Genomic DNA, 11,070 nt, shown 5'->3' with positions numbered 1-11,070 from the left:
AAAAAACCGAGCCAAACCGGAAAAACCGAGCCAAACCGAGAAAAACCGAGCCAAAACCGAGAAAAACCGATTTGAACTGGTTTTCCCCCTAAAAAAACCGAACCGAAACCGGTCGGTTCCTCTAATGAATCTTTTAGTGTTGCTTAGATCTCATCATTTCTTTTCTTCTTAAAAATATTAATTCTCAAATCATCATTTATATCAAATAAAAAGAGATAAAAAAAACAATAAATATAGCAGTAACATTATACTCACTTAATATATCCACTTTCTAAGCAATGTTATCAATCTTCTATATAATTTGAAAAGAACTATCTCCTTGAGGCATCAATTTTGATCTTCTTTATTTAAGAAATATTTATTTTTTCATATGCACCCAAACTCAATCTCTTGATTCAAATCTTACCAATTTACATTTTTTATTGCCATTAATGCATATTACTCATTTTTTTTTATCTATATGTTGATGTATCTTTGCATGCACGTTTTTTCTTATATCATGAATACACTCCTAAACACAACCCCTGAATGGACGACCACTTCTAGGATCCAAACTATAAGGGAGAGCCTGTCAACTCGAGGTCCCTAATCAATCACACACTTACATATAAGTTGAAAAATACAGATAATAGAATTCAAACTAAGGATATCCTCTCCTTAGTTGACTCGTTACCTCTTGATTATTGTCTGTTGAGTTACTAGCTTACTTGCTTGCATGCTAGCCTTTCATAACCTATGCTTTTTTATTATCGTCAAGGCACCACCAAAAGAATCAAATATTATGGTGTTAAATGATTAAAAATATAAATAATCTTTAATGGTGAATAATCAGTAGTAGAATGCACACAATAATTATGTTTAAATTTTAAAAAGGCAAACAATACTCCTAATTTCTAAGATTTTTTTGAATGATAACACTTAATAATTAAGTTAAAGGCTTGTTTACTACTTCAATTTAATCATCTATTTGTGTGTGACAAGTAGTAGAAAATAAAAGATTAGTTTCTAAATTATCCCATAAAAACTTCAAAAAATAGCTCAAAAACCTAACATCTTGTCTAGATACAATGCTTATTGGAACATCATGTAACCAAACTCAAAAACCTAACATCGAGTCTAAATACAATGCTTATTGGAACATCATGTAACCAAATTATCTCTTTAAAAAATAGATATGCTATATTTGTTGCATCATTAATTTTATGACAAGATATAAAATGTATCATCTTAGAAAATCTATCTATAACAATAAACATGGAATCTCTTTTTTTCCTTGACCTAAGTAAATCTAAAATAAAGTTATAAAGATATCAACCCAACATTCATTAGAAATAGGTAAAGGCTTATATAACCTATGAGACATCAGTTTATACTTAGTTTGTTTAAATATTATGTACCTATCACAAATTCTTTGTACATCTCTTTTTATGTACATTTGTTCTTAATAAAATACCTATCAATCTCAATATGCTTTATTTAATCATGTTAAATCAAATTATGGATGAAGTTGATAGTTCTTTGCTAGATAAGACTTTAGATATCTGAGGATGTGATAAGCAACGTCAAGGTGAGATGTGTGAGGATCATTCATAAACTAGCTAATAACACTTATTAAATAAGCTATATCGAGTGGGATATATGGTAAATAGATAAACCTTGAGATGTGTGAGGATCATTCATAAACTAGCTAATAACACTCATTAAATAAGCTATATCGAGTGGGGTATATGGTAAATAGATAAAACTACCAACCAATATTTGGTATCTTAGGCAATGATTCATTTCTTTTAGGAAATCAACTAGCATACAACCTAACATCCATGTTTCAGCTAGTAGATAAAGAATATACTTCATTTGAGAAATAAAAATGCTTTTACTTGATCTTATAACTTTAATTTCTAGAAAGTCTCAAAACCTTCAAGGTTTTTGATGTCAAATTCTTAGCAAGATACTTCTTTAACTTATGAATCTTTTTATGTCATCACAATATCATTAATATATACAATGAGAATTATAGTATTACTTGGGTTATGTTTGATGAACACAATGTGGTCTTCATTGCTTCATTTGTACACGAGATTACTTAAAGATATATAAAAATTTTCTTAATTTGAATCTTTTACCCTTTATCTACTCACAAGAGAGATCTAAAGGAATTTCCTCCAAGTTCTCATATAGAAAACCATTCTTTATATCTAATTGTTGCAAGTCCCATCCTAGGTTTGCTATAATAAATAATAATACTTTAATTGAGTTCACTTTTGAAACATTAACAAATGTTTCTTGATAGTCAATTCCATAAGAATAGGTATATCCTTTTGCAATTAGCTTTCTTTTGCACATATCAATACTTTCATCTTACTTATGTTTAATAAAAAGAAACTCATTTGTAACCCACCTCTCTCTCTTTTGAACATGAATGATAAGTTCTTATATGTTATTTTTCAAGAAAACTCTCATTTCCTATATCATAACTTCCTTTTCACGTGGTATTTTTAATAACTTTCACCTAATTCTTATAAATAGACACATAATACAAGAATGATATAAAGCTCTAAATAAAGGTGACAAGCAATCATATGATATAAAATTAGATAAATGATGTTTAGTATAATTTTGAACTCCTTTTGTAAGAGATATAAGAAAAGAATAACATTTTTAGTAGAAGAGTTACGAAACTTATTATTAAAAGTATGTTACAAGGTTGAACTAAAAAATGGTTCTTAGGTAAGTATAGTTGATTCATTGGCGTCTTTCATTTCTTTTATTATGAATATAAACTTCCAAACATTTTCCTTTTATCTTTTTTAGTTTCCCTATTATCTTCTTGAACTATTTCTTTCTTTTATTTTATTTTCTCGTCACTAACTAGATTTTCATCTTCTTTCTCTCACCTTAGCTTGCTTGCTCCCTCTAATTATAGTTAAGGATTAAACTAACATTAAACATAATAAAGGATACCAAGAATATATCCTCACTTTCATTGACCTCCTTTTAAGGTGTGAGTTGATAAAAACATGACTTATTTTCATGAAACATTACATCCATGCTAACAAACATTTTTTTACTTAGAGGATGATAACATTTATATTAGCAGTGATCATTTTTAGTTCAGTTTGGTTTTTATAAAAAAAACAACCAAACTGGTTCAAATTGACCGGTTTCGGTTTGATTATTTTATATTAAAAATAAAAAACTATATTGTTTTATTTTTGTGATTTCTAATGGGTTTGGTTTCGGTTTGGCCTAATTTTTTTTTTCAATTTGGCTCGATTTAATTTTTTTAGTTTCAGACTTATAAAACCGAAACCGAATCAGTCAGTTTTTTAAAAATTCTAATCAGTTTAATTGGTTTTTTTCATGGTTTGGTTTAATTGATTTTCTTAGTTTAATTAATTTTTCAGTTTTTTTACTCAACCCTAATTTATACCCTTTTTGATTAACAAAATATCCAATGAAAACACATTTCAATGATCATAGATCCAACTTACCAACAACTTATAAATAATGATCCTGAACAAAACAAAAACACCATAAGGTTTTTAAAGGATAATGTAGGAGCAATTTCCTTATAAGAACTCAATTGGAGTTCTAAACATAAGAACTCTTAGTGGCATTCTATTAATGACATCTTGCCAATAGATTTTAGGGAAATTCCTTGTGAACATAAAAAGTTTGACAACTTATAACAAGTGTTTATTCTTTCGCCCATCTATATCATTTTGATTTGGTGTATTGGTATAACTATTCTAATATGGCTATGTTCCAATATATAGTTTTGAAAACCTCTATCGATGTACTTTGTACCATTATCACTCTTAAAATGTTGAACTTTAACCTTAAAATGTGTACAAATCATGTTATAAAATCTCTTAAAGCAAGAAAACACTTCACTTTTTATTATGTATAAATAAACCCAAGTTGTGTGACTATAACAATCAATAAAAGTAACAAATTACCTATAACTAAATAAGAAAACAATTGGACGAGAACCTCAAACAAATGAACAAAAGATTTACCACTTCTATTATTAGTTAAGGAATAAAGAGCATGCGTATATTTATAAAATTCATATGCATCACAAGATAAAGTTTTTGTAAATTATTGCTTAGATAATCTTGAAAAAAAAAATTTTAAACTACAAAAGATAGATGCTCCAATTAATTATGCCATAATTATTGATTGGCATATTTAAATGGTCATTAGCCCATGTTTAAACTCACTTATGTTTCTTAGTTTAACAAAACAAGCTTCTAACAAATAAAAGTCATTTTTAACTCCATTACAACCAATCACCTTTTTTATATTTGAACGCATAATGAGTGAAATAGAATGAGATTTTACATTTTAAATCTTTAATTATTTTACTAGTAGATAGAAGATTGGAAGAGAACATGAGAATATGAAAAACTGAACATAAAAAAGTACATTAAATTAAACCTTTACTAGAAATGGGAGCTTAAGAACCACCAGCCATACAAACTTAATCTTTACCTAAGAAAGGATTGCAAAATAAAAAATCTTTTGAAGATGACTCATATGATCATTGACCCCATAATTTATAACCCAAAGATTAGAATTAGAAAAGGTAGAATACGTAAAATTTATTACTAGTATAAATGCATGTGCAGAGTTAGTTAAAGATGGAGGATCAAGGTTGGCCATTAGATGTCTAAATGTCTACACTTTCTTATTTTATAGAGTTAGGGTGTTTGATTGATTATCATAAACTGAACTTTCAGTTGTCTTTAATATAAATGCTTATGATCTAGGAAAACCTATTCTTTTCCTACCTCATCCTCTTAAAAGACATCCATATAATTACCAATATGTCTCACTAGAATATTTGGTTTGCCTATAACAATCACGCTTCAATTCTCACTAGTATGGAAATCTCTTTTAAAAATTTATCTAAATGGAGTAACCAATCATCAATCTTCTATGAGTAACAAGATGCAACATTATATTTCTCATCCTTTCCTTTTGCTGAACATGAGAATATATTTGCCTCAAGGAAGGGAAAGGTTATTTCCATATAACCCAAACTTTAATATAATTATATTCAATATTTAACCCCGTTAGAAAATTATAAACACAATACTTGTTAATAAGTTTTGAAATTTTACTACATCACCTATATGATTGGTCTAGAAATCCTGCTTGAATTCTAGCTCCCGCCACAAACTATTTAGATAGTAAGGTATTGGGCAACAAATATATCACATTGCTTGGTTTCATGAATTTTTTTCATGAGCTTTTCAATAAATTAAGAAAAAAAAAGTTCAAAGGGGAGATAAGAAAACTTTAGATCATGTTTACATGTGATTTTTTTTTAATTTTTTAAAAACAAATAGGAAATAAAACAAATGTAATAAACATATTTTCTAATTAGAAATAAAAAACTTACATATAACTATCATTATTTGAAAAAAATAAAAAATAAAAATAAAAAGAAAAAATAAAACAAGTCCAAAAGATTATCCAAAAACTAAAAACCTCTGAACAGGGAAAGAAAAACTAAAGTGATATTTGGATGTTGAAAATTTTTAGTTTTTTAACAAAAAAAATCAAGAAATAGAAAAGTGAAGAAAAAATATTCAAAGATTAAAAATATTTTTTTTACAAAAACATATATTTTTTTCTTTTTTTTAAAAAATTAAAAATTACAAAAAAGTATATTTTTTTCAAATTCATTGTCATCCTCATTTTCATTTTTTCATTCCTTTAGATGCGTTTCTCAAAAAAAAAAAATGTTTTATTTATTTTTTTAGGACTCAATAATGTTGCATATTGTTTTTTAATCGTTGTTATTTCTTTTAAAAATCACATAATATTTTAATATATAGTATTTTTTATCGGCCACCCGTTAAGCCCGTGATCCATCATGAACCGAGCTCGGATAATCTTAATAGATCTAGGCCCACGAGATCGGATCCAACCTAGGATGAGCATTTGGTGGCCACAATAAACTTTTGAAAAGCAGAAAACCCTAACTCTAGGAGCGACCATCCATCTAACGGACAATATCAACCCCAAGGCACTAATCCAACCGTTAAATCTTAATAAAAAAACACTATAAAAATCCAGGCAAACACTTCAGTTTTGATTCCATCACCTGGCAGCCAGCCACCGCTTCTCTCAAAACTTCTCTGCTCCTTCTCTCTTATCGTTTTGCCGAGGTACTATCGTTCTATTTCTTTCTCGTTTATCTGAAAACATTCAGTTTTGTCTTTTGAGCCTTTTGTTGCCGATCTAGTAGGCTTTTTTAATCTTTTTTTTTCCTGATTGTTTTTGCTTTAAAACTGAAGAAGAACTAGTTTTGTCAAGCTATTTGTTATTTGCTATACGTTTATTTGATTGGTTCGTGACTGTGATTGTGTACATGCGATGGTATTTACTACTTTACATGGTGATGATTTGAAAAGAATTTTTCCCTTTATGAAAAGTGGTGAGTAATCAGGGCTGGAGTCTCAGAAATGGCTCTTTTTTGGCCGAAAACCTAAATGGGTTTTTGGAAAGAAATACCGATGAGCTTGAGAATTGGCATGATAATATGTCTGCCATAGGCCTTTGGTTTTTTCGGGGAAAAATCTTTTCTTTTCATTTGCTGGTGTTTTGTGGTTAATACCCTTGTAAGTTTACAATTCAAAGGCTTATTTTATGATACCAGGAGTGGTCCTTTCTTTTTCTTTATTTCAAATTAGTAAATCTTAATTGTAAAAAAATAACCTTTAAATCATTTGTATTCAGTTTAAGCTTATTTGTGATTAGTATTTTAGTTGTTATTATGATGATTTCAACTAGATCTATTTAATGATATTAACAGACATTTAATTTTTTGAGGGTCTTTGAAATACTGATAAAATTATTATATTTTGATAGTGATGGTCCCTATTTGTTGGATTTTATATTTATACATTTATTGAAGGAGAATCTGGATTGGTACTATTGATATTTTATTTGGATATGTTATTTTTTGTTAATATTTGATTTCCTGAGGAAAAGCAATATTGAAGCTCACGAGTCTTGCAGAGGTTATAACAAAGATAGAAGCATGTCTCATCGCAAGTTTGAACACCCTAGACATGGCTCTTTGGGATTTCTCCCAAGAAAAAGAGCCTCCCGCCATCGAGGAAAAGGTTTCTTATGCTCCTTAACCTTAAGTTATTAACATTACAGTTAATGATAACACATTGGGAACATTCTATTTCTACATAATTAATGTGTGCCTTCAGCCTATGATTTAATTTTTAGTTGGGTTTTGTAAGAAGGTTGTCTTTTCTCTAATCTGTACCCTCAAGTATCAGTGCTTTATTGCTTAATGTGCAGTCCCATGTTTGGTTTTTGCAACAAATAAAAACTCTGGTAAAGGATTTGTTTGGGTCATTTTAATATAGAACGATGTAGCATGGGTCAAGGGAGACAAAAATGATGGATCATATGGACTTACTACTTTTACCTCCTTAATAACCATTAAATTTTATTTTCCTGTCTTGTAAATCGGGAGTTAGACGAACTGCCTTGCAGTATTGTATTGCCATAATCCCTGACAGAAAAGCTTGATATGATTTCTAATTTATTGGTGTAGTTGACAGTGTTATTTGCGTTTATCAAAGTCGGCTTTGCATAACTTATTTGTATCAACTTGCATTCTCTTTATATTGAATTTTGTTCTCTTTGATGATGTTACAGCAAAGGCCTTTCCCAAGGATGATCCAACAAAAACTTGCAGATTGACTGCTTTCCTGGGTTACAAAGCTGGGATGACTCATATTGTCCGAGAAGTTGAAAAGCCTGGCTCAAGTGATTATCTTTGCTTTTTCTCGATTATCCTTCTGGATGGTTTCTCTTTTTTATCCCTAGCTTTGGTGAAGGAACTTGTTTGATATGCTGTTGCCTATAAATTTATCAAGATCATCATGTTTGATAGTGTTAGCATGCAGGGATGAGCCGTCCAGGTAGCATGTGTTTTGGACCAAACACTATAACATTAATAATGGGAGGCCAAAAACTTTTAGCCTTGTTGCCAGGGCCACCCTGAACCACCCCTTGGAATTGTCCCTGTTAGCATGTTTATATTGATTGTGATGATTTTACACTTCTTTGGCCAATAAAACATGTTTGGGTGACTTGGAATTGGGAATTGATTGGGTGTATTTATTTGAAATTGTCTGCACAATTGTAGTTTTCAGCCCTTCATTGCTGCTTCTGTTGTGCCATTTGTTTTTTGTATGTCCTTTTTGCGTATCCCTTTTTGGTGTTCTATTTTTTCTGCACATTTTTAAAGCAGCCAGAAGGAAGATTAAAATATTCATTCTAACACCATGATTCACCTCTAGCTTATGTGCTCATTAATTCTTCCCGTTCATTTGTCTTTCAGAGCTCCACAAGAAAGAAACATGTGAAGCTGTTACAATCATAGAAACACCACCCATGGTTGTTGTTGGGGTTGTTGGCTATGTCAATACTCCTGGCGGTCTCCGATCTCTGAGCACCGTATGGGCCCAGCATTTGAGCGAGGAGGTCAGAAGGAGATTCTACAAAAACTGGTGCAAGTCAAAGAAGAAGGCTTTCACAAAGTACTCCAAGAAGTACGAGTCTGAGGATGGGAAAAAGGACATTCAGGCTCAATTGGATAAACTGAAAAAGTATTGCACTGTAATTCGTGTGTTGGCACATACTCAGGTATTCCACACTAGCATCCTTGTTTTAACGAGTCTGTTTGATGAATAATAATCTTACTCTGAAATTACTGAGCTACAATAACTGGAATCCAAATACCATAAATCATTAGCAAACTTTTAATTGCTGACATCTTAATTTTTGTGTCCGTGTCTTGAATATTTTTGTTTATCTAGGCAGATACTTGATGCTCAGATGCCCCCTTGTTTGTCATTACTGTGGCACTATTTAGACTCTAGATGAATGTGATTTCAATGATATCTAAAGGTGGTATTGTTGGCATGGTTTATGTAGATTCGGAAAATGAAGGGACTGAAACAGAAGAAGGCCCATCTGATGGAGATCCAGGTCAATGGCGGGGATGTTGCCAAGAAGGTTGACTTTGCATACAGTTTCTTTGAGAAGCAGATTGCTATTGATGATATTTTCCAGAAAGATGAAATGATTGACATTATTGGTGTAACCAAGGGAAAGGGCTATGAAGGTGTGGTCACTCGTTGGGGTGTGACTCGCCTCCCTCGCAAGACTCATCGTGGTCTTCGCAAGGTAGCTTGTATTGGTGCATGGCATCCAGCTAGGGTCTCATTTACTGTTGCAAGGGCTGGGCAGAATGGTTACCATCACCGCACAGAGCTGAACAAGAAAATTTACAAGCTTGGAAAGTGTGGTCAAGAGTCTCATTCTGCAGTTACGGAATATGACAGGTAAATGTTTCTTTTTCCTAGCTTGTCCCCACTGTGATTTTAGTCCTTAGCACACCGAGATTGATTGATGTTGAGCATCTGCCTCCTCACAATATGATGATATATGGTCATGAACAACAGGACTGAAAAGGACATGACACCAATTGGAGGATTCCCTCATTATGGTGTTGTGAAGGAAGATTATTTGATGATAAAAGGATGCTGTGTGGGCCCCAAGAAACGTGTGGTAACCCTGAGACAGTCTCTGTTGAAGCAGACATCTAGAGTTGCTATGGAGGAGATTAAACTCAAGTTCATTGATACGTCCTCCAAATTTGGCCATGGACGATTCCAGACCACTGAGGAAAAGGCCAAATTTTACGGGCGGCTCAAGACTTGATTTGCAATGGAGGAGAGAATCAGCTTGGCTAGATTTCTATTACTGTTCAATAGTCGTCAACTGTTGGTTTGATTCTGGATTCACTTGTCATCCTTGTCTTCATCAATTTGGAAATTCTTAATTTTAATATATATTCGGTGCTAAATTATTATCTTAAATCGTCCTTTTTACACCTTGAGCCAAAAAAGAACTTTGTTGGAGGTTATTGTTTGAATACAGTTGTAACATTTGGTATCGTAATTTCCCAAAATCATAAGCAAATGAAATCCTAAGGGGTAATTTATTATTATTATTATATTTTGAAAATAAAAACATCCACATAATATTGCCAGTACTCTTGACAATTTTATATTTTTTGATCACCTAAAGAGAGGAACATGTCTAGAATCGGGCGAGCTCTACACATGAGCTCTAAGGGCTCAACTTTGAACATGGTCAGTGCTGTCTTCTCTGCCATGTCAATCTTGCTTTCACCAACCCTATCCCACTCAAAGCACTGTATCAACGATCCCAAAGTTAAGATCATTACTCTTTTTGCTAGGCCATCTCCAGGACAAGCTCTCCTTCCCATCCCAAAGGGGATGAACTTGGATGCATCAACTCTGGCTGCAGATTCAAATCTCTCAGGCTTGAAACTTGTGGGCTCATCCCACAGTGTAGGGTCTCTGTGGAGAGACCATGCGTTTACAAATAATATAGTCCCAGCTGGGACATGGTATCCTCCAATGGTACAGTCGGAGGATGGCATGTGCGGTGGTATAAGCGGTGTCACCGGACATAAACGCAGATTCTCGGAGATGATGCTCTGAAGGTAATGTAGTTTTGCAAAATCTGACTCTTCTATCAAGCGGTCTCCAACTTGAGCGTCCACTTCTGCTTTAGCTTTCCTTAGCACGTCTGGATGGTTGAGTAGATTGGCTAATGCCCATTCCATTGCTATAGCAGAAGTCTCTGTTCCCCCAATCAACAACACCTGCACAAAATACTTGGTGAATTATACCTAAGGATTTTACTTTGACGCCCCGGAGTTTAACTTGGGTTAGGTCAGGTTGAGAAAAAAACTTGATGAACTGACATAGCTATGTTTAATACGTTGACACAAAATTTGATGAAGCGGTGGAGAGAAAAACAGGTGGCTTTAGGCATCATTTGTGGTTTTGTTTCCCTTTTTTGTGAATGAAACTCTAAGAAATTGAAAGGGGAGATGATACCAAAAGAAATGTGAGTGAATCACAAAGAATAAACAACAACAAAAACATCATGTGTTTCCTTATCACAAGTTAAATGATTGAATCAACATAAAAA

At 32.3% G+C, this 11,070-nt stretch overlaps 3 protein-coding genes across 4 annotated transcripts in view; 1 reads left to right on the top strand and 2 right to left on the bottom strand.

The window, feature by feature from the left end:
* Positions 1-6,098: 6,098 nt before the first annotated feature.
* LOC105142125 (60S ribosomal protein L3-2-like) lies at positions 6,099-9,998 on the top strand. 2 transcript variants are annotated; one of them, XM_011049620.1, is made up of 6 exons: positions 6,099-6,179; positions 7,033-7,139; positions 7,693-7,803; positions 8,381-8,685; positions 8,977-9,386; positions 9,507-9,998. In XM_011049620.1, the coding sequence occupies exons 2-6, from the start codon at positions 7,055-7,057 to the stop codon at positions 9,763-9,765; spliced, it is 1,170 nt and encodes a 389-aa protein (XP_011047922.1). In that variant the 5' UTR covers positions 6,099-6,179; positions 7,033-7,054; the 3' UTR covers positions 9,766-9,998. The 2 variants fall into 2 exon arrangements, with proteins under 2 accessions (XP_011047922.1, XP_011047923.1); XM_011049621.1 differs by lacking the exon at positions 7,033-7,139 and having other exon boundaries at positions 6,115-6,179.
* A 113-nt stretch (positions 9,999-10,111) lies between these two features.
* LOC105142154 (cytochrome P450 81D11-like) lies at positions 10,112-10,699 on the bottom strand. The gene has a single exon (XM_011049664.1). It carries the CDS (start codon positions 10,697-10,699, stop codon positions 10,112-10,114), a length of 588 nt encoding a protein of 195 aa, XP_011047966.1.
* Positions 10,700-10,790: 91 nt separating this feature from the next.
* Positions 10,791-11,070, bottom strand: part of LOC105142153 (cytochrome P450 81E8-like) — a 929-nt gene continuing 649 nt past the window's right edge. The window contains exon 2 of the mRNA XM_011049663.1: positions 10,791-10,949. Within this exon, the coding sequence (XP_011047965.1) occupies positions 10,911-10,949 (39 nt within the window). The 3' untranslated portion in view covers positions 10,791-10,910. The remainder of the gene's footprint in view (positions 10,950-11,070) is intronic.

This window comes from Populus euphratica, unplaced genomic scaffold, assembly GCF_000495115.2.
Source record: "Populus euphratica unplaced genomic scaffold, PopEup_1.0 scaffold268.1, whole genome shotgun sequence".
NCBI lineage: Eukaryota > Viridiplantae > Streptophyta > Magnoliopsida > Malpighiales > Salicaceae > Populus > Populus euphratica.
The sequence above is the reverse complement of the archived record's forward strand: the minus strand, read 5'-3'. Positions and strand labels throughout refer to the sequence as shown.

Excerpts from the sequence above, each read along its gene's own strand:
- LOC105142125 (XM_011049620.1), top strand. The coding sequence starts at position 7,055 with ATGTCTCATCGCAAGTTTGAACACCCTAGACATGGCTCTTTGGGATTT. Across the intron at positions 7,140-7,692 it reads CTCCCGCCATCGAGGAAAAG|CAAAGGCCTTTCCCAAGGAT; the intron begins GTTTCTTATGCT and ends ATGATGTTACAG. Across the intron at positions 9,387-9,506 it reads GCAGTTACGGAATATGACAG|GACTGAAAAGGACATGACAC; the intron begins GTAAATGTTTCT and ends CATGAACAACAG.
- LOC105142154 (XM_011049664.1), bottom strand. The coding sequence starts at position 10,699 with ATGGAATGGGCATTAGCCAATCTACTCAACCATCCAGACGTGCTAAGG.